Consider the following 25,612-nt stretch of genomic DNA (forward strand, 5'->3'; position numbering starts at 1 on the left):
GGAAGAAAATAAAGAAAGAGCGTTTTTTGGCAGTTAATGTGGGCAACCTTTGTCACTGCTGTCTTTTCCAACAGGTCTCTGGCTCGCTGCTGTTTTACACTCCAGTGTTCTGCTATGGATGTGGGCATATTGAAAACTTGTGTTGTAAACAGCCACCTGCTTAATCCTTCACCAGTACTAAAACACTTAAAACTTTGAAAAGGAAAGTAAATTATTATGCACACCCTGGGAAAAGAATCAGTAAATCAGTGTTCTTTATATGGATTTAGGGAAAGAACTTGTCATGGGACAAATGAGAAAAATTAAGTTCTCTACAGTGGTCCAGGACTACAATCCTAAATTAAGTGACTTGCACAGATTTGTGGCTGCAGCCCTTGCCCTTTAATCCATAGATGAAATCAGTCTCATGTGGCAGGCAGGGACTGTGCTGCAGCTGCACAGCCACCATCCTCCTCCATCACCAGCACAGCTGCACCCAGGCTACACTGCCCACAGGGTTCTACCTGCATGGGGCAGGACATTCTGGCAGAGATGCCACAGAGGAGCACCTATGAAATTAATGCTAAGCTTCTTGAGAAAAAGGCAAGTGTATGCCTTATTCTGCTGCTTTTATAGAAAGGCTTACTGATTTTCAGAGGCTGAAAATTTTCAGAGGCTGAGATTTATTTCCTAAGTTGATCTACTGCTCTGTTTCTGAATGAACTGCCTCACTAACCACTTCTAAAATGTCCTTTTATTGAATGACTATGTGATATTTATAAGAAGGTTTACAAGAAGAGTTATTTTTGGACTATATAAACAGTATTACTGTTCTCCTTTTAAAGACCACTAAATATATACAAAGACTGGGCAAAGTCCCAGGGCAAGGTCCCCTCAAATGGACATTTTTAAGGTCCCTGCTTGGGCAGGTTGGGTCTGGTGTGTCAGAAGCCCCTGGAAGTACCCCCTGCCCAGCCACAAAGGCTGCCTAATCCTCCTGGGAGCAGCCCCACACAAAGGAAGGGGCACAGTGCTGCCCTCTGGGATCGAACTCACAACCCAGGCTCTGGTGCTGAATTATAAGGTGGAATAGACAATATCCTGCCATCTAAGCTACACTGAGACGTGGCAACTCATTCATGGTTTTGCTGCAAAAGGTTTCACTGGGATGAAGCTGGGATTTCACCCCATGGTTCTCCAGGGCCAGCTCTTTTAGCCTGGTTCAAAAGGCACCCGAGGTGAATCTGGATAGCAAGACAAGATGCTTTAAGGTTCCTCTGCTTTTCACAGCTTTAATGGTTCATTGAGTGCCTCTCCTAAGGAGAGATTTCTGGTACCTTTCTGTTAGGTTTTTCCTTATTATTACCTGTTAAATTGGTATAGTCACTTAGTTGTTCTTCTTGGCTTTCAGTAAGGAAGAACAACTACAAACCAAAATATTCCTATCAGCAGGCAGAGTACACACAGGTAAAAATGTCTAGCATTTTCCCTGGCAAAGCCCTATAAACTGGCCAGAATACTTTTTTAAAAAATCCTGCAGCTACTGATCAGTTGATTTGAAGATTATTAGAGTTAATTGAATTTTAGTATTCATTTCCATCATCCCATAGCCAGCAGGTTCTGTTGCTCACCAATCAGTAGAAGAGGGCTGACTGGGATTTCCATCTTCCTCACAAACCACAAAGATAATACACATATTTCAGAGCAAACCAGCACTTTTACCACAGCCAAAGAAAACAAGTGCAGTGTTATACTTCTAAGTGTCATTCACATGATCGTGTGGGTTTTTTTGTAAAGGTTAATTAAGCCTAAATTTCATTAGGTTCTTGAAACTCAGTACAGTTAGAAACACCATTCATTCACATATTTCTTGATTTTTGTACTTTTTAAAATGGCATTCAAACTAATTTTTTTAGATTTTATAAAAGAAATAGGCTATCATAGAAAACTTTCCCAAAATATATTATTTTATCTATATAAGTCTAGCATGTAGAGACTTTCAGAGGTACCTACTAGACTATACATGAGTTTCTAAGAAACAAAGCTATGAAGAATCAATTAGGGCAGCTAGAAGAAACAACTAATACATCAGGTTACTTTTGAATACCTGAAACTTTGTTTCCAGTCTTTGTATATATTTCATGGTCTTTAAAAGGAGAACAGTAGTAATGTTTATATAGTCCAAAAAGTAACTCTTCTTGTAAACCTTCTTGTAAATATCACATAGTCATTCAATAAAAGGACATTTTAGAAGTGGTTAGTGAGGCAGTTCATTCAGAAACAGAGCAGTAGATCAACTTAGGAAACAAATCTCAGCCTCTGAAAATCAGTAAGCCTTTCTATAAAAGCAGCAGAATGAAGCAGCAGTATAAAGTAAAATCACTTACAATTATCAGTTTTCTAAGAGTAATCCACGGATTTTCTCAAAAGGCTTACCAGTTGTCAGGTCATACTTTTCATTGTGAAGACAAAGAAAATCAGATTGGTGTCACCACAGAAACCTCCCAACTTCCTTCACTGAGGTGCAAAACCAGACATTGCCTGTCCCACCCCCAGTTTCCACTGGTTGTTTGTCCCACCCCGCCACAACCAGCGTCCACTGCCTCGCTGTTTGCCCCACTGACGCACGTTGTCAGTTACCACAAAGTCTTCAGAGGAAATGTTTCTAACCTGTGCACTTTCAGAACAGGTCACCTACACCGGGGTCTTCTCTGAAATGGCCTCAGGAAGGTATCTTCATCTTATAAACATCTTATAAACAAGGTATCATCTTAGAAACCAGTAATGAACGGGGCATTCCCATCAATAAACCCTTGGCTGTTACAACTTGAGGGAAGAGCCCAGGTGTCCAAGCTACGATTCAGCTTTTTGATATCACATGAGAGCAAACTTCATTCACTGATATTCTTGTGAAGGCAGCTTGTTCACAGAGCAAAGATTTGCCGAACGCAGATCCCAATATTTAAGCTCCATCCTCTGTGTGAGGAAAGAAAACATGTCTTTCCTTACGTTCCCCGGCAGATTCCCCCAGCTGTAGCTCGTCAGCAGCCGCTGCCGGCCCGGCGAGCCCCGCGGGGCCGTGAGGGACACGGGAGGGAGCCATGGCAGCCCCTCAGCCCCGCGGGGATGTGAGGGACACGGGAGGGAGCCATGGCAGCCCCTGAGCCCCGCGGGGCCGTGAGGGACACGGGAGGGAGCCATGGCAGCCCCTGAGCCCCGCGGGGCTGTGAGGGACACGGGAGGGAGCCATGGCAGCCCCTGAGCCCCGCGGGGATGTGAGGGACACGGGAGGGAGCCATGGCAGCCCCTCAGCCCCGCGGGGATGTGAGGGACACGGGAGGGAGCCATGGCAGCCCCTGAGCCCCGCGGGGATGTGAGGGACACGGGAGGGAGCCATGGCAGCCCCTCAGCCCCGCGGGTGCGAAGGAGCCGGTGCAGGACACTTCAGAAGTGTCAAACAACGTGGGAGGAAAGAGCGGAGAAACTTAAGTAAAAAGTACGGAAACCAGCCAATCTTGGGCATTGCCGTCTTAGGCTTAACTCTGGCGGTACCGATGAAAAGCAATAAAACGTTTGTTCTGTACTTTATCGCACCGCCTCAACTAACAGAGCCCAAGAGGAGGCGGTGGCCCCGGAGCCCGCGCGGGGCGGCTCTGCCAGGGGGCCCGGGCACGGCGCCAGGCTGGCTCGTGGCGCCGGGCAGGACCCGCTGCCCGACGCGCCGAATGTCCGAGCGCAGCGCTCGGCGCTGAGCCCTCGCTGCACAGCGCTGGCTCTGCTGTCCCCGCGGCCCCTCGGGGACGCACTGGCAGGTGCGGAGGGCGGCCGCGCCCCGAGTGACCGCAGCCCTCAGGGTCCCGCGGCCCCCCCGGCCCCGTCCGGCGCGGCCCCCCCGGCCCGGCCCGCGGGGCGGCGCATGCGCGCGGGGCCGCGGGGCAGAGCAGCGCGGGCAGCGATGGCCGGCGGGGAGCAGCGCTTGCCCGGCGGCCCCGAGCGGGTGGCGCTGAAGAAGGAGATCGGGCTGGTGAGCGCCTGTGCCATCATCATCGGTAAGGGCACCGCTGACAACCCTGACACGGGGCTGTGCTGCCGCTGCGGCGGGGGCTCAGCACCGGCCGGCGCGGGGACAGGCGATGCGCGGCTCCGCGGGCAGGTGTGCGGCACCGGCCGGGGGACAGCGCGCCGCTGCTGCGTGCGGCTCGGCCCGCGGCGAGATGGGCGGCGAGTGGCTGTAACACACGCTCCGTGCTGAGGTGCCAGCCGGACTGAGCCCCCTCTGCCCAGCCGTTCAGCGAACGCCAAATCGCGAGGTGTCCTAAAGTCTGTCCTGATGCCCGGTGAGCTGCTCAGGCTTCTGCGGCGCTCGCTTATCAGGCTAAACCAGTTGATTATCTGAGATCGGGGCTCTGCAAAGTGCAGGTGGCAGCGTCGGCTCTCAGAAGGCAGCGCCGGGCTGTCCCGGAGCCGCGGTGGCGGCAGCGCCAGCTGGCAGCGGTGCTGTCCCGCAGCAGCAGCCGTGGCTGACAGCGGTGCTGTCCCCAGCAGCAGCCGTGGCTGACAGTAGTGCTGTCCCTCAGCTGGCAGCGGTGCTGTCCCGCATCAGCAGCCGTGGCTGGCAGCGGTGCTGTCCCTCAACTGGCAGCGGTGCTGTCCCCAACAGCAGCCGTGGCTGGCAGCGGTGCTGTCCCTCAGCTGGCCGCGGTGCTGTCCCGCAGCAGCAGCCGTGGCTGGCAGCGGTGCTGTCTCTCAGCAGACAGTAGTGCTGTCCCTCAGCTGGCAGCGGTGCTGTCGCCAGCAGCCGTGGCTGGCACAGCGGTCAGCAGTAGGACTGAGCTGCTGCTCCCATAACAGATCAAAACTGGGAAATTGGGGCAGGGTGTGCTCAGCTCTGTCCCTCCGTGTGCTCCATCACTGCTGGGGATGTGAGGGCAAGCGTGGGGCAGGAAGATTCGCCCAGGTCAATAAAAGCAGCCCGTAGTGAGCCTCAAAACCCTGCAGGAAGACCCAGCCGTTCTGTCACCAGGACCCGGGGACAAGGCTGGCAGTGACAGCTGTGTCAAGGTGCAGGGCAGCACAGGGAGGGAACAGGCACAGCAGGACCTGCCACATCCATGGGAATGTCACCAGGACCCGGGGACAAGGCTGGCAGTGACAGCTGTGTCAAGGTGCAGGGCAGCACAGGGAGGGAACAGGCACAGCAGGACCTGCCACATCCATGGGAATGCACTGCTCAGTGGCACAACTGCCTGGGACACCCCCATGTGTCTCTGATTGATGTCACCAAGCTTGAGGAAGAGGACTTCACTGCATGCTTCCTATGGGTGATCATAATGCCCTGCTGCAATTTTATGCTCTTAGTCATGTATGCCTCTATGTCCAATGTAGGTGGATATGGTCTTGCAAAAAAAAAAAAAAAACAGTGCCATTGAACAGGATCATTGTGAGCAAGGCTGTTATATAAAAGGAAAATATTTCAGTCCATTCCCCTAGTGAAACACTGAAATCTGTATCTGCAGTTTTTGGGGAGATATGTTCTACATATCCAAAGATACCTTTATTTTGAATCCCTCAGTAAATTTAAGGGGGAAATCTCGGTTCTGGATCTCAGTGGAGCTCAGATGACCTTGTGTTAGAGTGAAGTTTTGAGTGCTGCACTTTGCTGTAGGTAAGGCACTTGCAGGATTAGGAATTCCCTGAGTTGCTATTGGCCCCAGGGAAGATTTATGGCATCTCTGTCATTTATTAGGTATGACAGAATGGTACCTTGAGACTGCTACCCTTCTCTCCTAGTCAACCTTTCATCAACCTTATTTGCAATATCCTGCAAGCAGAATTCATATATGTCATGGCTGTCCAAAATAAATCTTGTGAAATAGCCTCTCATCTAATCAGGGACATTTGAGCAAGGAAAAGCACTGACATTCTTGATAAAGTGTAGTACTCTCAAGTGGTCTAAGTGTTAGAGAAGGTTATCTGCTTTGCCACATAAAGCGTGAAAATTCTTCTGCAAATTTCCCCATATTTTCATAGAAGACATTTGAAACACAACCATAGGATCCTATTTTTTAGTTTGATTTGTTTGTCTGCAGATGCATGAAATTACATCACATATCAAAGACTTCTGTAGCAAAGTGGTATGCAGTAGGAATAGTCTGGCTTTGTAGGTTTCATTGCATAAAACATGACAGCTTCAAATCAGAGGACACTGTGAATTACACCAGATAGGCTTGCAAGCCATTACTGGAGTTAACTAAATGAAATCTTATTTAAAACTCCTTTATAAAAAAAATAAACTAGTTGATCCAAGTTGTTATTAGACAACCAATTAATTCACAAATTTTCTGTTTAATAGAATTTAACCTAGGTAGAAGATTTATTTCCAAGTGATTGAATAGCATGGAAAAAACAGATGCAGTCAGTGTGTCAGAGCCTGTGGAACAGACTGAAGGACAGACCAGGACTTTTATGTCAGCCATCACATTGGATTTCCTGGTTTTCAGTGGAGGAGGGAAACCCATTTCAAGGGTTTAGACATCAGATTCTGGTGCATCCCACAGCAAAGTCATACTGAGAACACCAAGAAAATCAGAAATCACTTTTGAAAAAACCTCGTCTTGCTCTGTATGGACATAAGGATTATGCCTTCTTATTTTTCTTTAAATGTTCTTGCAGGTACAGAAAATGTATGAGCATATTTTTATATTATCAAATAGAAATTTGATGCTGTGATCTGCCAGCATTACACTAAATGTTCTGGTTTAGCTGACTGTTCTACAGTTCTAATCAGCTGCAGGAGGGATATAGAGAATTATAATCTTCTAGTAATTAGGAGGAGGAAACATGAGGCAGTATTTGAAAAATACTGTAAATATGAATTTATAAATACATAATTAATAAGTTTGTGATTGCCTTCTGTACACTAACTCTGCTTGTTTAAAATAAGGTATTAGATGAGTTGCAGAGCTGGGGAGTCAGTGCTAGGGAGGAATCAGCAGGCAATGACACGGAGTGAAAGAGAAGGCTTGGGGGTGGAGCACACTGTGTTTGAGAATATTTCAATAATGGCAGGATGCAGACTGTAGAATTTGCAGTCTGCTAGCAGTACTCCATCAGAGTTGCAACCAAGAGAATAAAAGCAGCCTCTGTGGGGACAGCAGGTTAAACTCCATGGCTGTTGGAGCTCAGGGGGCTCAGCCTGCCCTGTGGTACAGTCACAGACTGGTTCAGGGAGCAGGAAGGGCACACACAGCCTGGATCCTGCCAGTTGTCCTGAAGCTCCCATGCCCTGTGCTAATTCCCTGGAAAATAGGTTTTCCTTTTCAATCTTCCTGACGTGGTTTGAATTGTAGGGGAGTTTTCTTACTACTTTCACAACCGAGTATTTATCAACACAAATTGCTATGCTATCTTAATGCACTCACAAAACTCATCCTTTCAATTCTTTATCCTCCTTTTATAGAGGTTGGAAAGGCTTTGCCATAAGAAATACTAGTTCATCTAACAAAAAACTATGCAGGAAAAAAAACCCATAATAAACTACATTAAATTGGGACTACATCCTTCCTATATCCACCCCATAGAACAGTCTCCTGATCTCTTCCAGCAGCCTAGCTTTTGTACAACATAAGTCTATCTTTCATTACTTCATTTATATTTTTTTACTCGTTTACAAACAAGCCTGATTAGACAAGAAGGCTATTTCCAAAGTTTATTTCACACTGAGGCAGAGGACAGCTCTTCTGAATATCCTGATGTAAATACAGGTACTGAATACAAAACCTTTTAACTCTAAATAGAGACTGGGAGTTAATGACTGTAAAACTGAACAGTGTTTAGTAGCAGTAACAAATCTTTCTGGCAATTCATCTCTGTCACAGAAAGAGCTCTTTTGGAAAGTGCCTGAGACATGCTGTAGAAGCACCCAAACTGCTCTGTCTCCAACGTGGTTATGTACAGTGAAAACAAATGATCTAATGCACTCACATGCACTGCAAATCAATCTTGCCAGTACTTAAATGAAGTGATACAGCTTAAAAAGTAGTGACATACACGTGTCATTATGTCCTAGGTAATAACATATAGATAGTATATCATTGTTTGAAATCCACACTAGATTGTTTTGGCAGAGGCAGAAATCAATGCTGTATTTAATTGAACAGTAATTTCATGCACATACACATAGCTGGCTTTACATCTCATTTGTAGAACTGTGTATGTAATTAAGATTTTTGCATGTAATTGCATGTATGTAATTAAGATTTTTGAGCACAGGCATCTTAGCTAGACAGTGCCTTCCTTGGAGTCTTGCCTGTGCAGATAAAAAGCTAAGTAGAAAGTTCCATGACTTGATGTAATTTCTACCACATTCCATTGTTCTTTAGAAAAGTACAAGAACTAGAAAGTTCAGGCTGATTAATGTCTTAAAGCAGCCTGGTTCTTTGTGTCTGAACAACAAAATTCACCATTCATATACTAGAAATGAGTATTTGACTGTATACACAAATTGTATATAGCACATGTAAAGATATACATTTATATTGTATATAACACGTATACATATATAACGTGTAAAAAGGGTTGTTTGACTGTTTAATACAGATCAAACAACTTTATATAAAACAAACAGTTAAACATCTCTTGAAGCCTTTATTTATGTGGTTGTAAAACTGCATGAAAGTAGCCATAGGGTCATACTAGCATTGTGATGAAATCTGTTGTATACTCATGAATGATTTAATATCAGCTTATATGAGACTGACTAGAAGACTTACAAATTCAACTACAGTGAAATATTTCAGCTAAAACTAAATACATCTCCTTATTTTACTGAGTACAGGCAGGCAAGTTATCTGCATCAGCTGACTTGGCATTACTTAAAAAATGCTTGCTGTACTTACTCTGCTCACACATGAATTTGATGTAAGATCCCTTATAAACTGGTTCCTGATTCAGGTCCAGTGACAGTAACAAAACTATGTTCAGCTGACCAGTGAGGTGTATGTTCAGTTTTTGCTAGTTCTGAAAGTAACTTTCTGGAATTTATCTGTCCAATTGCCCAGAAGACAGCACAGGCTTGCTTCCATCCTAGCTGAGGTCATTTAAGCACCCTGTGGATGTCTCAGCAGAATGCCCACAAGCTGAGAAACCTCCTTCCATCAGAGATGCCTCCTTAGGCAGAGTTGTCCTGGCCTGAAGTGCAATTTACTGCCCACACCATGGCAATCCATCAGGAGAACAACTGAGTTGCCTTGGTTGTAATTATAATTATAATTGTAATTATATCTGCCTGTCATCATACTTACATACAAATAATTGCATATGCATGTACATGGAAGTTTTATTTGCATAAATATCACTTCCCAGTGCAGCACTCCAATGTGATTTTTCCTCCTTGTCAGTAACAAAAACCATTTGCCAGCCTTCCTGTGTGTCAATTAGCTGTCTCCTTACTGCTGTGCCCCTGCCATTCTGACATCCCTTCAAACCCCACAGATAGTCTTTGCTGGCAGAAATCTAGGCAGAAACAGGATTCAGCAAGCTGCTAGCTTAACACTGGGGAGAGAGAACACTTGGAACTGGGAACAGCCTTCATATTCCCCTTTTGCAAGTGGAAATGGATAGGGATTCATGCACAGTGCTTGCTGTAGCCTCTCTGGTTATGTTTCATGTGCCACCATTGCTTAAGTGGACTGGGTTTTGGTCATTGAATCAGATCCAACTGTTCATCAAGTAACATTTCAAATCATTAGGAGATCATTACTAGTCAGACCCAATGGACTTCACTGGAGCAGTACCCAAGTTACAGAACTGCAGCAGAAAGCAAGATGTATGAAAAAAATAAAAAGCAGAGAGCTACCACCCACATTACTGGATGATTTTTGCTGATTTCTGTGATCCTGCCTGGAGTCACTGAAAACAGTGTTGTTGCAGCAAGAGTTTTCTCCCTCTCTGGATCCGTGTGAGAGCATTTCACTTTTATAGCTAACTCAAGTTTCAGGACACACTTTTGTTTGGTGACTTGTGAGAGTAATACAGATTACACTTCAGTGCTTCTCTCTCTCAAAATAAAAATGTTTCTAGACCCTTTAGAAAGGAGTCAGCCTTCTTTATCTGTTACACACCTTGCTAACTAAGATTTTGAGCATTTAGTTCCACATGGCACTTACTGATGTAACACACAAAGTATTTACAAATGCACAACTGGGTTTTTTTCAGGGCAATAGTTCAGGATCGAGCTCTGGACTGTAATTCAGTGTCTTGTCCCCTCATAAATGCAAATTATGGTTTAGTAAAGTCAGCAGTCAATCTTTGTTTGGGATAAATGGCACATATTCCTTACTGGAAACCACAAAGACACTTTTGAGGGACTTGTGAATGATTTTTCCATATAGCCCAGAGGCTTAGGCTCAAATTCAAAACTACTGAAAATTACATGTCCACATTCCATATGTACATTTAAGCTGCTAAGTAGCCATAATTTGGTATGGCACCCAATAGGAAAAAGGGCTCAAACTGCTGAGAAAGATCCAACCCTACAGTTGGAAAAAAACAAACCTGGAGATCACAGAATCCCTGGGTTGGAAGAGACCTTCAAGATCAGCAGTCCCACCCAGCCCCAACAGCTCAACCCTGGCACCCAGTGCCACATCCAGGCTTTGTTAAACACACCCAGGATGGGGACTCCACCACCTCCCTGGGCAGCCATTCCAGAACTTTATCACCCTTTCTGTAAAAACTTTTTCCTAATATCCAACCTGGATTTCCCTTGGCCCAGCAGATGCCCATCCAAATGCAAGTTACATTTATGGCATGGTATTTTACATATTCTCACATTCTTCAAGACTGTTCCAACATACAGTTCATCAGAATTGTTTGGGGTAGCCTTTCACTTGAGTTTAGGGAGATGAAAACAAGCTGCAGTTTCACTTGGCAGTAAAAAAACATTACAAAGTTCAAATTAAGGTTGGTAAAAATTCAGGGAGATTCTGCAGCTTCTCTGGGCTAGCAGCTTACCTCTGAGACTGACTTACAGAGGAAGTCTAAAAAGGAGCTGTAATTAGAAGTTCCTGGGGGGGGGGGGAGCCCTAAAAGCCTTAATATATATATATATATATATATATTTACTGAATATTTCTGGAGAAAGAAAAGGGTTTTATTTGTCCACAGATGTGCCTTTCTGCTGCAGTCTATATCAAGGAGAATTCAGCATGTGAAGTCCCACATGTACAGTATGAAGAGAAAAAAAAAAAAAAACAACTAAATTTGTATTTTTCTGCAACAATTGCCACACAATTCTGTTTCCAAGTCATTAGCTATCAAGTATTCATTGACTGATGGTTTTGGTATGAGTGGATTTAGTTTGGGTGAGTTTTGCTAGTTTTGGGGGGATTTTTACATTCTTACCTTCTAAAAAAGTAGGAAATTCTGATTGAGACAGAGTGACTGTGATCACAAGGCTGAATCAATGAGCTCTGCAGTGAGTGCCAGGAGTTCAGATACAACAGCAACTCCTTCCTTGACAGATGAACTAACAAAGGGAGCATCCTTTGCTAAGTGTCTCACTCCTGATCTGGCAGTACAGTGCCTGCTTTCAGCAGTGCCATAAATCTCCACTCGTGTTCCCTTTTCCTGTGCCTTGCAGCTCATTTCCTTCTAGCATAATGTAGCCTTTTCTGTTGAGAAAGTCTGCTCTGCTTTGGCAGGCTCACAACAAGCAGAAATGGTTTGGTGGAGGTTTAGCTTTTTTTTTGTTTGCAGCTTTTCATGTGCCAAACTTTTCCTTTTGAGACCCTGTTTTTTGTTGTACTGTGGGGGGAGTTTCTACTAGCTGCCACACTTTTTTGTCATCTTGATTACAGCATGATAAAATGAGAAGGCATTTGTCAGTACTGAAGTGCCCCAAATATAAAACATCCTAACAGTGTTGTGTTATTCTGCTGGTCCTTAAAAACCCAGAACTCTCCCAAAGAGTTCTTTAGCAGATGTTCCATGGCAAGGAGCAGGGAGCCAGCAATCCAACATTGACTGAGCATCTCAAACCTAATTCCATTTAAAATGCTTGCAGCCCTGTCTGTATAGTGGGAGAGCATAGAGAATATGCAAGCCCTGTTGTCCTGCAGAGCAAAGGGATGTGCAGTGCTAAATACATTTATTCATCCACAAAATCTCTTTATGCAGTATTAGTTCATTCTCCTAATGTTTTCTTCTGGCACTGGCCTTGCAAGTCAGGAGTGAAAAGCAAGATTTGAAGAGTGATTGTCTACAGACTGTTCCCATCTTCAGGAACTTGCAGGTGCTGGTGTTCTGATTGCAGGGTCATGTACAAACCAGTGTGGTGTTAGGCTGAGCTGTTGAAATTCTTCCTTCTACACATGGTTCATCATCTCTTTCAGGCAATAGAGAGAAATTCCTCTGGATCCCAGAGCAAGGAAAGTGGTGAGGGCTACACTGGTGATGTTTAAGCCTGAGGAATTTCTGTATCATTGAGTAATGGAATAACCCCTGGAGCTGAATTGCTCTGATTCCTTGAACACTTTCTTTAGAATAGTACCAAAACGTAGAGAAAACTGAAATCTTTTTGCATCTGAAAATCAAGTTGAATTCTTTTTTATCTGATCCTTAAATAATGGCATAATCACACTTCACATGTGGGACCAAAATATCAGAAGTGTAAAAAATAAAACATGCCATTTAAAAGCAGTAAAACTTCAGAAAGGTTACCTCTAACTCCAAGAAATAGGTCAGTGATCTGGATGAGTGGCAGTTTTTCTGCTGTGAAAAACAATAGCTCTTTCATCAGCTATATGAAACTGCTTAATCTAGATCAGGCCAAACATCTTAAAATAGTATAGCACAAAAAATGATGTTTGAACAATATAAGGGCCTTATTTACATCCACAAATACCAGGAGAAACCAAGTTAAGGAAGAATCTCACTCTGTTGAATACAGTGGTCAGAGAGCTAAAATCCACAATATTAATGTGATCTGTGGCAATGGAAATCACAAGGCTGTCCATCACAAAATTATTAATTCACATGTTAATTCACACAACACACAGGCATGTTAATTATTGCATATTAACTCTGGGTTAGAAAATCCAGGAATGAGTAGTCAGTGTAAAAAGTTGTTCTCTTACAGAGATGCATCCAGACAGTGGAAGACAAAAGCTGAGGTCTGAATATTGAAACACCTTCTCTGTAACACAAGGAGTTTTGTGAAAAGGCCATTGCACTTGTGTACACATCTATGACATTATAAGCTACAGGTGTAACAAGAAAAAATATCCTTGCTTGGCTTGTCTCCCTGTTCTTCAATGTCTTCCATCCTTTTGCTGTTAAATTGTGTAACTATCCTGAGAGGAGCAGAAAAAGCTATTAACAGGTGCCATATATTCCAGGTTTTCAGTGGGGTTGTGCTGTGAGATTGCTCCTGGTCAGGCCCCATGAAGAAGGCTGATGAATCCTGAAGAGTTTCTTGCCTCCCTGCCCACCCTTGCCTTGGAAAGGATCAATATATGTTTCTCCATAAACTTGAAGTTAATGACTCCCAAGGAATGAGGACTTACAGCTTTAAAGTGTGTGCTTTTATATCATAAAAATTCATCCTTTTGTACAAAACACACAAGGGATCATTTTTTCTTAGGGAGTTGCAAGAAAAGGACTGACAAGAATGAAAATGTGGGGTTGAGTTCCTTGTCTGGATTATTTCAAAATTCTTTAGCAGCTCTCCTGAGAGCTTAATAGGACAGATTTACTTGTTTGCTTTAAGGGAGGTCACCTCAGACTATATTTCATTTTGATTTCCCCATGGCTCATTTTTTTCTCTGCCCAGATTTTGTCCTGTTTTGATAGCAGATTTATTCTTTGGTATCTGGGGTTTCAAGTCTTGTTTTATCACTAACTTAAACCAACTCAGACAGTTCTGATGTCCTGAAAGGGATAAAAAACTGTATCAGAAATGTCATTCTAGCTCTCCAGAAATACAGGTTTCTTTTTTCTGATACTTTTAAATGCAGTCTGAAAACTTGAAAAACCATACATTTTGGAAACCTACATAATGAATTCTTTTTATAAGAGTCTTGAAAATAGTAATAGCCTTAGTTAGTACAAAAGAGCAGAGAGTATCCAAGCTTGTTAAGCTTGCAAACACTGTACTTTGACTCAAGTAAATTTAAAAATAGCTGAATCAGTATTTTAAAGAATAAAGGAAAGAAGTGTTTGATTCTGGTGCTGTCTTCACATGCCTAGCTTTTAGCTTGAAAGGGATTTCCATGTGTGTGATAGAATTAAAATATTTGTAATTAAAAAAAAAAAGCTGACAAAAAAAAGCTGACAAATCACATTTTTTGTACTCCTGCTAGTAGATCTTGTTGCAATTAAGCCATTTCTTATGGTAAACTCTGCCAGAAACCAGTAGGACACAATGTCTCCATGTTTTTTGGTTGTGGACAGGGCCAGTTCCCTAGCAACACAGCAAGATTTAAGCAGACTTTACAAAAGGTGCCCAATCCTGTACATATTACAAGTGCATAGAGAAGGAATAGCTCTCCTTCACATGCTTGTGCTCCTGACAGGAAATTAAAGACCCTTTTCTTAACTGGTCCCAAGTCCCTCAAATCCTGCTGAAGGCAACAGGAGTGAAGGACTTCATTGCCTCATGGGCTTTAAATTAAATGAAAGTAGCTGGATGCAAACTCATTAATCCTTGATTGCCCACATACCTGGGCAAGGCTGGCAGGCAGGGAATGAGCCTTGCTGTGTTCAGCTTGCACAGCAGAGAGCAAAGCCAACAAGTGTCATCTGTTCTCATGAATTGAATTTACAGGGCCAGGCCCATTCCCTCATTTTACCCCAAACCCAAAAATGAGCACTCTTGTCACTGAGCAAACACAGCCAGGGGCAGGAACAGCATCCTGGCTGCCCTTTGCAGCTGCTGGGATCATCCTCTATTTCAGACAGGGAAAGGGCACTTTTAGAGGGCACTAAAATTCACTTTTAGCCACCCTCTGACAGACCCTTCCTGAAGAAGGTCTGTGAATATACCATCTACTGAAATGCCTTTGCTTCCTTTGGAGGCCCTCTGAAATAGGCTGAGCAACTCTTGGCTGAGCTGCTCACAAGCACTAGAACTGAAAAACCAAAAACCAAGCAGGAAACTTCTGTAAAGTGACATTTATAAAGAACATGCTTCAACCATAAGTCTGATACTTTAGGAAACCAGGGAAGAAGAAAACAAGACAGATCTCCAGTCTCTTGCAAAGCTGGAACAGAAGGTGTGGATTATAAGCAGGGTCCCACACACTGTGATGGCAGGGATGTTCAGGTCTGTGTTTACATCTATTTTGCAGGATTAACTAATTTAATTCCATGTTTCTTTGTACTCAGACTATTCTTTGAACAAGTTTTTCTGTTCAGGGGCAGGAGTGACATTCTTTTGATGAATTTTTTGTACAGCTGTCAACTGCTTAGATAAACCTGTTACATAAAGACATCAGTGAGCAGCATGAAGTTCATCATTCTCAAGATACCTAATTTCAAAAGGTAGTTGTGATATCTGCAAATACAAGATTCATACATGCATAAGAATATTATATAGAAATGTTGCTAACTCCTGATCATATCACAACAGGTCCTTAAATTCCCAGATCAAAGGTATTTAAGAACTGCAAGGAAAGCTGCCATTTCTTTTGGAAATCCAGGAGTTTCTAGTTCTCTGCAGTAAAATTGTCTAAACATGTTCTTTAAAATAAATTATATATTTAAAAATAAAGTCAAGATACAAGTCAGCACTGGTCCTAAGTGCATGAGGACAGCAACACAGCATCATAAGTGGTGTCTGTCAAAGTATATACTGAGCTGGTAAGTGTTTGTAAATCTCATTTAAACTCAGGTTGAGCTGTTTACCAAAGTGTATTTTGAGTTAAATGCAAGCTTTAAGTCAGGTATCATTGTGCAATAGCTGTTCACACCCCAGGAACATAAATACCTTTTTTTTTCCCTATAAATTCCACCTCAGTTCATTGACCATAGCCTATCTTTGTATTCCTTGATAAAACAGAGATAAAGCCACTTAGAGATGTGAATGCTGAGATTACTGTGCTAAGAGATAAAACTAACACAGATTTACAGGCAGAAGAATGTAAACTTGAGAGATTTAATGATTTCCATTTAAGGAGGTGTGAAACCTGCAACAACCCCAAGCTTTGCTAAGAAGTTCATGTCTTGTTTACATCTGCATCCAAAATAAGAAGGTTGTGTATGATCCTAGGCCATGGCAGTAGACCTTACAGGAGACTCTCAATCAATCTTTCCTCTCAATAACATGAGCTGTAACACAGCAGTTGATGTATTGGGATGATTTCTTACTGCCATTTTCATATAGCTTTGTTTTAAATATGTATTGCCAGGAATTTCAGTTCAGGAAGGCACTTGGAACATTTTAGCCTTTTAATATTCAGGGTAATATTGAAGAATAAGCTTTGCCTTAAAAGTTTAGCATCCTGAAGTTCCCATTATACCCCTTCAGAAATCAAGGGTTAAGTGATGCCTGGTTTAGAGATGCTCTTGATGGATCCCAAGTTTGCAGAAGCTGTGTAAGCCCAGTCAAAAATCCACCAACTAGCCAGAGTCTGAGGACACTTCTGCTGGGCTCATCTTTGTGGGATCAGAGCAGAAGGCATTAAACCCAGTAATTTGAGAGGAAATCAGAAGCAAGAGTGGCAATTAGGTTTTGCTTTATTTGCAGCTGAGCAATCAAGTTCAAGCTGTGTTTTTTCTGCAGACCTGCTCATTCCTGTCATGCTGCCCCATAAACCCCCATGGTGTCCCTTGGCTGGTGCAGGGCACACATGGGTGTTTGGCAGCCATGGCTGAGGGTTGCAAGGACACCAGCACATGCAAACAAAGTTTTCATTTGCAAGGAGGAACATTTTTCACAGCAGAAAGCTGCAGAGGTAAGCAGGGAGTGTGGAGCAATGGGGGGGTCAGAGACATGTGCCAGCTTCCAGGCTGCTTTCTTCCTCTAGAGCCTACACTTGTCTAACAAAAAAATCCTTCTGTGTGCTGTGTAACTCTCCAAATTGCATCCTGATGTTTTCCTTAATCTTTCTGATTTGGCCAATGGCACATCCTTGAGGACTGACAGCTTTCAGGAATGGACAGCAAGAGGCTTCCACACTGGGCAGCAGCTGCTGATGGATTTTCCAGACTGAATAATCTGTTCACTGTGATCAATCACAATGAGCAAAAAGAATAGAGTTAGGGGGAGAAAAAAGGGAAAAAATCCAGCATTTTCCATAAAACAAATAATGCTTCAAAGATGGTGCAGGGGTGTTTACCATTGGCATGAGTGGGGCTGAAGAGCTGTGGCTGTCCCATTGTCCTTGTCTGAGCCACAGCACTGCCCAGCACAGCTGAACTCTTTGGCTCTTTTCACAGTTGAGTTGGTGAGCTTTACAGCAGCGTTTTGGAACTGCTTTTCTTCTTGGTAAATACCAAAAATCATTGCAGGTGTAGAGAGCCCTGTGAGAAATGCAGCTGTCACTTGTGGGATTTCTCAGCTGAGGGACAAACATTAAATCAGCTGAATGGGCTGGCATCTGCCCCCTAAGCCACCACAGGAGGACCATCTCCACTGTCAGATGCTTTCCTTAAAATCAGAATTTATCAGAATTTATCAGTCACACAGTGTCCCTCATGTCCTCCAGCATGCTTGCAGGGCAGAGCTTTACACACTGCCCATTTCTACATCAGGGGATTTCACAACACATTTCTGCCATTTGCAGGTAAAATTCCAGTCAGGATATTGAGATGCAGAGAGCACAGAAAGCAGATGTTGGACAGATACCAGGGGCCAAAGCTACATAAAGCTGCAGTGTTTGCAGAGCACTCAGTGGGCAGAGCTGCACCTTCTTACCAGGGCAACCCAGGCATTGTCACAGGGATGCTCCATACCCCTCTCACAACACCAAGGTAGGCCTGGCACTCAGTTTCTCTTGGGAAATCAGTAGGAGGGTTGAAGCCTCTCTCCTTCACTTCAAGGGTCACAGTAGCTTCTTTATGTCCCACAGTCAGGGGGGAAGTTTGAGCCTCTGTTCCCCATAGGTGCCACTGCCAGTGGGGATGCAGTGGGAACCACCAAGAATTACAGCTCTGCAGCTGTCTGTGGGCTTCCCTCATCCTTACCTGGCAGCACTGCCCTGCAACTGAAATAAAAAAAAAACTGAATAAACCCTGCTCAAGGCCCCTGATGCCAAGGAATAAGGCAAAAGAGGAAGGTGCAGTATGGAGCAGAGCAAAAGCAGCAGGTTGTAATCCCCTCCTGGCACAGCTGTAGTGCTGCACAGCCTGCTCTGAGTGCAGCAGGCTGTGGGAGCTCACAGTGACAATATCCCACTGGAAAAGGCTCCCAGTCCCCAGGAGAAGGCTTTTTCTGATGTTTCTGCCTTATCATTGCAGCTACAGAGAAGGGCAAGGGAGACTGAGGTTTCCTCTCCATGGTAATGAAATGCAGCCCACATACCCCAAGGCTGGCAAGAGAAGAGGAGAGCAAGTCAGAAGTTAAGGAAGTAGAGAAGTCAGACCAAGTACAAGAGTCAGAACAGAGGAGCAGGAAATAAAGCAGTGGACTGTGTGCCTGAAAAGAGGAGACAGAGCCTGCAGCCTGTGAAAGGATTAGCAGAATAAAAGGAGTTTCAGTTTAGAGCAACAACAAAATCCTATCATAGAGGCTTTGAAATAAACACACTGTAACAGTGTTAATCAAATAAAACTGAATAAAACCATGTACTAGCAGACATCTGTCATCTTTATTATTTCCCATGTTCCTAAGAGGTCTGATCCCCAGCACCTCCTGGGGATTTATCTGCCTTGCTGCAGATCTGTGCTCTGCACACACCACCTGAATGTCCAGCAGGGCAGGACTGCCACTGACTGATAGGGACCACCAGGTTTCCTTCTCAGTTGTAAGTCCTGCAATTTTGGACCAAAGGACAAAAGGATTTGTAAATTCTTCCATCAAACCTAGTGTATGCTCACATATGTACTCAGGAGAGCATGATGCTTGCCAGCCAGAGAACTGGATCAGGGGCTCCAGTGCTGGTTTTGGTTATTGGAACATCTGCATTTGACTCAAGTACTATAATGAGACTGTCCCCACATTGTACCTCCTTTGGTGAGGTCCTTATGGTACAGATGTGCCCTTCCTACAAGTAGTCAACACATGCCAAAGGAACCTGCTTTGAAAGCTGTTGTATTTTGTGAATACCATGTTACCAAAACAGAGGCTTAAAAGCTTTCCTGATTAAGTTTCTCTAACCTGCTCCTGTTGAAGAAAAGTAACTGACAAATTATCACTAATTTTACAAAAATAGACATTTTAAACCACCACATTTTTGTGGGTTTAAGCTGCTGGGTACTTGGGCAGAGGTTGGATTACTGATGGCCTGAGCATGGTCAGTCTCCTGAATAGCAAAGCACTGCAGTGCCACAAATGCATCTTGCAGGATTAGGGTTCTGCATTCCTGTAAGGCTGCCTTCCACTGCCAGGGGAAAGGGAATCCAAACAAACCCTCATCATTAAGCAGTTTATATACCTTAAGCCAGAGCCAAATGTGTGGCTTACTACTTTTAGAGAACTATTCAAATGGCCCCAGATATATTAAAGGTCCTGTGAAGACTGAGCTTAGCACAAATTTACCTTGATTGCTCTTCTCTAGATGGTGATTTTTTCATCTAACTGCAGCATTGCTGCCTAGCACACTCCCAAAATCACAACAATGCAGCTGCCATGCACAAGGTGTATCCACTTGCTAGTTCTGTTTATCAGTGGTCTTTGCAATTTAATAACTCCTATATTTTCTTACAATAACAGATGAGAAGGCAGGGGTTGTTCTCTCTCTGGAGAAGGATACATGCCATCATCCTGCAGACTGGATGATTTCTGAGGAGAACAGCAACCCAAAACTTTGGCACCCACAGTAACATTCACTAAAATTCAGGATAAGGATGATACTCCATCCTTGCCACAGGTTCTCCAGATAACAGGTATTTCCAGCCCATTTCCCACCAGATGGGCAAGTCTGCTTTTTCCCTGTCCTTTGTGCAACTGGGCAGGGCACAGCTGTGCCTTGCTGAACAGATATTGATTTTTAATAGATAGAAATTTAAGTTATTTACAGCTCTCCACAGTACCTCCTGCAATAGCAAAATCTAACCCCCAACCAGTGGAACAGACTGTTGCACACACCTTGTAAGGCTGCATCAGGTATCATTAGTGAAGTTATGCCTGCAATATTTACTTTCCTTAACTCAGTCTTATGTTCTATCCACACCTTCATTGTTAGAAAGTTTTGGTTGTTCAGGCCCTCATGGACTACACCTGCATATTAGTGCTCAGAAGGTAAATGATCTTTATACATCTAACAGAAGTTAAGGAAAACTCTTCTGTCAGCATTTGAAGCAGCCTGATTTTTTAAATCTTTAAAGTTGTGTGTAGTATAATCAGATTATAAATTCTTAACACAGTAAAATCCAGTTGGAATGCTGGAACAGCAGTTTATAATGGCTGGTCATGTTCTGGCTTGCTAGGAATTTTAACATAAATATTTGAAGTCAGGTTTTAAGTTTAATTTTGTTAAATACTAATCCCTGTAAACATTAAATTATCACTGTTATTTTACAGCCCTTTTTGAGGTTTTTTTTTTTTGCAAGCACATTAGCAGAGCAGCCATAATTCATTTTCCACTGATAGAGAAGTTCCATTTTTTTACTTGCATATGAAATTAAATGGCTATTATTTTAATTCCAGGCCTTATAGAGCCTTTTATTCTTTATCTGTTCTTCATTAAGAGTTTTCTGAATGCTATTTAAAAGCAAAAAACTCCAGGAAATTGCATCAAATACCTTAACTGCCACATAGCCTAAATCCATGTTTGACTAGAGGTTAAGAAAACGCACTGAAGTGTTTGATGGTTTTAATTCCATTGAGTCCCTCCAGCCTAGCAATTTTTTAGACCTGTTCTCTTGATTCAGAATTTCATTTAGTCTTTGTATTCCAGTGGGGGAGGAGGGGACACTTCAATCCTTGTACTGGATGTGCACTTGTGTGCTGCATGGCAGCCTCCTCTCCTGGCACGTGGCTGAGCCAGAGCTGCAGCTCAGCCAGGGCAGAGAGCAGCAAGTTCATTTTCTGTGGATAAACAGAGCCATTGGGACTGTCTGTGCTGCCACAGAATTTCCAGTTTGCACCAAAATTATGAGCTGTGCATTTTACTTCTTGACTGGCTTTGTGTCTGTGTCATGTCCCCAGTTCACAAAGGGGCAGTGGCTGTCAAAAGTGGTCACTAACATCCTCAGCTGGGAGTGTTTAACTCCTGGGAGCCAATTAACTGGCAATTAGCTGCACCAGAAGCTGCTTCATTTAGCAGATTTCTGCTAAATACATACATAAATAAATATCCATGATGAGTTACATTCTTGACATAATCCACCTCGTATTTAATTTGGATTGGAACAGTTTGCAAAGCACAATTCCTTTTGATTAAGCTTCTTTGTTGCTGTTGCCAAACAGGATTCTCAATTCTTTACAGTATTTTCTACTGAAAAAAGAGATATTTATTTATAAATCCTAGGCAGGATGCAAAGCTTCAGCATTTGTTGATAAGAGAACTTTTTGAAGCAGTGACACAGACTGTCATCCTGTTGGCCTGGGCAATGTCCACCTGGATGTGGAGTCCTGAGAGGATGGGAGAACTTTTTGATTATAATTCCATTCTCAGTGCAAACTGCCTGTTGAGGATACAGTGTACCAATATATCAAGAGAGAGCTGAACCTGAAATCAGGTTTGTGGTGGTGTTCACAGGGGTCCCAGGGTGAGGGAAGAGACGAGGATCTGACTCCATGTTTCACAAGGCTGATTTATTATTTTATGATATATATTATATTAAAACTATACTAAAAGAATAGAAGAAAGGATTTCATCAGAAGGCTTGCAAGGAAAAAAGTGGAATGGAATGATAACTACTGATCCATTCAGAATTTCAGATGTACAACAGATCTTTAAAGAAATGTGCATGCAATAAAAAGGCATGAGTGGTATTTTTCTTTGCTAGCTATACAGGAAATTGCTTGGTTTTATCCAAGAAAGACCAAATATGGTCTCTAAATATAATAAATCCATTCTTACAGAACTGATGGATTCTTTCAACAAGCTGCAAGATCCACTGTTTTTATAGTCTGTGTGTATTGTGTGCTGCAGATAAATAAAAGATGCCCTAAGGATTTTGCATACTAAGTGAACATGCCAAGTATTACCAAGTTCCTTTATTTTCTCACTAGCACAGGGTTACTGTTTTCCTTCAAAGTGCAGTTCTTGAAGTGTTTTGGTGAGAATTCAGCTTTTGTTTAAGAAATGAGTTTTAGTTCTCATAGTTCTAGTAAAAGACATCAAAACCCCACATCTGACCCCAAATGCACTCTCATAGTTCAAAAGCCAAAGGCAAAATGAAAACACTGCATTTTTCAATAAGCCAAATGTCCTAATTGTCACATCATTACCCCAGTTCCCAAATGGTTTAGCTCCACATGAAGCACTGACCTCAGAGCAAAACCACACACTGCATTGTGTGACTGGTCTGGAAACCCTACCCATGGCCAGGTCACAAAAGATCCTAAACACAATTACACAAACAACTGGAGATTTGAAAGGATGGGGGGTTTGGCATTCTCTTCACAGAAAACCACCTTGGGACCCGCTTCCACTGGGGCAGAGATGGAGCATGGCTGACAGGAGAGGCTGGGCCCACGCCACAGCCACGCTGCAGCAGCTGCTTTGGGGTCACCTGGCCCAGGATTCACAAGTTTGGCTGCTTGGGCTGAGCAGGCAGCTCCCAGACAACAGGCTGGGCTCCTCATCTGGGACTCTGTCTGAGCTGGAAACAGCCACAACTTCCTTTCTTTAAGGAGAATACCTGAATACCTTCTGGGTGCAACTATCTGCAGGAGCAGGACAAAGACCAGACACATTTCTGGATAGTTCTTCCATGCAAACATTCTACTAATTTTACTGCCAGCACTGCTGGATGTGTTACTTGACTGGAGAGATAAAAAGACACAGATATTTTTTCCTTTTTTTTTTTTCTTTTGTATTCCCTTCCCCCATTTCCTATTTTTCTAGGATGTGGAAACTGCTCTCAACATTGTCCTCCCCCAAAAAAATAATCATGACATTGGATAAGATCTCAGAAGTGATATATATATATTTCAGGATATTTTGCTTGCCTTCTGACTCATAATTGTTGGTAACATAATTTTTAAACAAAAGCTGAGGTTGTCATGGTATTTTTATACCAACGATTCCATATTATTGTGAAAAGGAGGAAAAAAGGCAACAAACACCAAGAAACAAGAGATGACAAAATACAATGCTATGTATGGGAAACAGTGCATATTGCATTTTCTCACCCCTAAAGCTGCTCACCAAATTCCCCCCAGTTCCTGCTGACCAAGACCTCCTGAAAACTGCTTCTCATCAGGCAGTTTCTGACATCCTCATTTCTGGAGCATTTCAGTATCTCCACCATACCTATTTTTAAACATGTCCTACACCAAGTGAAGTGAAGGTACTTTTTGGGCACATTTACCACATTCAGATTTTCATAAGAACATTTTGTTATCAGAAGGGGTGTAGCACTTGCACTCCTACTGATATGGCTTTTGCACATGTTGTGAGTGCAAAGTAATATGAAATCCATAATGACTTTGGAAGGTAATATTTCCTTATTCTTTATTCAATCATGCAGGATATTACATTTTTTTTAAAAATATGATTCACTACTTAATTAAAAAAAAAAGTAGTAGAATATTTGTATGAAAGAACTATCCAGAAATGTGTCTGGTCCTTGTTGTGCTCCTGCAAGTAGTTACCCACAAGGTATTTTCCTTAAAGAAAGAAAGTTCTGGCTGTTTCCAGCTCAGACAGAGTTGCAGATGAGGAGGATTGCTTTGGCAGTCTCACCATAACAGGAGGCCACAGACACCTTCTCCCTGCAGCCATTTGGATTTGGGAAAGAGCCCCAGTGCCAGTTGCCCTCAGTGCCCACCAGCCAGGCTGCCAGAGATGAGCCATGCCCCTTCCTGGGGGCAGAAACATGAAACACAGAGAGCTCTGACAGTGCTGAGTGCCAGCATTCAAAACCCACATCATGTTTATTCAGCCTGTGTGCAAACCCAGGGCACTGGGAATATTTCTGTGTCTGCTCTGGGGTGCCCTGACCCCCAGGGCAGCACTGACTCTGACCCTCACTCATGGAGAAAGTTTCCCAGGCTTCAGGATAGACTGCAATCCACAAAATTGTGCAATAGGTTATACAGAGCAGTGCAGGTGTATCACTTGGTGAGAAATTGAGGTTTTGGGATTTTTAGTATGTTGTGGATGGCAGCAAGATGGAGGGCACAGGGTGCTGTCCTGGGTTTCTTCTTCATGCTGCTTCTTCCTCCTTCTTCATGGGTTTGGGTGGCATTTTGTAATTGGGCAGAAAAGTCCCCATTGTGGCTCTTTGGGATCAGTTATTGGGATAAAAGGGAAAATAATCCAGGTGTCAGCTCTTAATTGGACAGTTTAGTCTTAAAAGCCCTTGGAACAAGAGATTGTTGGGCATTTTGTGCCTGCTAATGAAAAGCTGCCAAACTCACAGCAGTGAGACTGTTTTACTGATAAGAAATAATGAACACCTGAGTCTGAACATGAACGACCTCAAGTGCCTTCAATCCAGACCAGAGAAAGCCACAACTGGTTGCCCCACAAGCCTGCACTGTGCCACATCACTGCCACCACCTTTGCTCTGCAGTCACAGCTCACAGGAGCCAGCTCTCTTCCCTGGGCTCCTCACAGCATGGCCAGGTCACGCTGCTTCCCCTGCTGCTGCTGCTGCTGTTTGTCTCTGCATTCCCCACCCTTCCCAGCCCCTGCAGCTCTGTCCATCCCCCACAGCTCAGCCCCTGGCCAGCACCACCAGCACAGCTCTGCAGACCCCCTGGAACCTTGGATTTCTTGTCCATTACCAGTCAGGGATGCCAGGCTGTATTTGGATTGCATCCTTCCCTCATGTACAGACAACATGGAAAGCTGACCCAAGGGACAGGGGTGGAAACTGAGAGCCTGCTGAAGGATGAGCATCTGCCTCTGCTCTTTGCTGCCAAAAATAGCAGCAAACCTGAGCTAAGGTGAACAAGGGTAGTGAGCAGGAGGAGATGGCATGAAAGGAGCCAGTGGACCCATTTAGGGGTTGTTCTGTCTTTGGGCATTTGCTCAGTACTGGAGTGGCCAGAAAGGAATATGATTCCATCCCAAAGAGGAAATGGAAACCTACAGGTCTATCTTGGTAAAAAACACTCTGGCTGAACTTCAGCATGCTCCCCAGAGTACCAGCAGCTCCTCCCAGCAGTGCAGTGTGTTCAGGCACGTTGATCTGTGGAAAATGCAGGTACACAGGGATGTATGCTGGCAGGTAGAAGATCATTTTTAGGGGGCTTTTATCACTTAAGGTCTTTCTCCATTTGCATGAGTACAACTGTTACACTGTGGCACACAGCAATACCAAAGACTCACAAGGCTTCCCCTGCAGACCCTTCCCC

The 25,612-nt window shown here is 43.6% G+C and overlaps 1 protein-coding gene and 1 long non-coding RNA gene across 3 annotated transcripts in view; one reads left to right on the forward strand and one right to left on the reverse strand.

Moving 5' to 3' along the window:
* Positions 1-2,925, reverse strand: part of LOC143695108 (uncharacterized) — a 91,111-nt gene extending 88,186 nt beyond the window's left edge. Inside the window, exon 1 of the long non-coding RNA XR_013184031.1 lies at positions 2,367-2,925. This is a non-coding gene — a long non-coding RNA (uncharacterized LOC143695108). The remainder of the gene's footprint in view (positions 1-2,366) is intronic.
* A 955-nt stretch (positions 2,926-3,880) lies between these two features.
* The window catches only part of SLC7A10 (solute carrier family 7 member 10), a 41,920-nt gene continuing 20,188 nt past the window's right edge, over positions 3,881-25,612 (forward strand). The window contains exon 1 of one of the 2 annotated variants that reach the window (XM_054640693.2): positions 3,881-4,028. In XM_054640693.2, the coding sequence (XP_054496668.2) occupies positions 3,896-4,028 (133 nt within the window). In that variant the 5' untranslated portion in view covers positions 3,881-3,895. The remainder of the gene's footprint in view (positions 4,029-25,612) is intronic. The other variant, XM_077184863.1, reaches the window with a different exon arrangement.

The sequence above is a fragment of the Agelaius phoeniceus genome, chromosome 12, assembly GCF_051311805.1.
Source record: "Agelaius phoeniceus isolate bAgePho1 chromosome 12, bAgePho1.hap1, whole genome shotgun sequence".
Lineage (NCBI taxonomy): Eukaryota > Metazoa > Chordata > Aves > Passeriformes > Icteridae > Agelaius > Agelaius phoeniceus.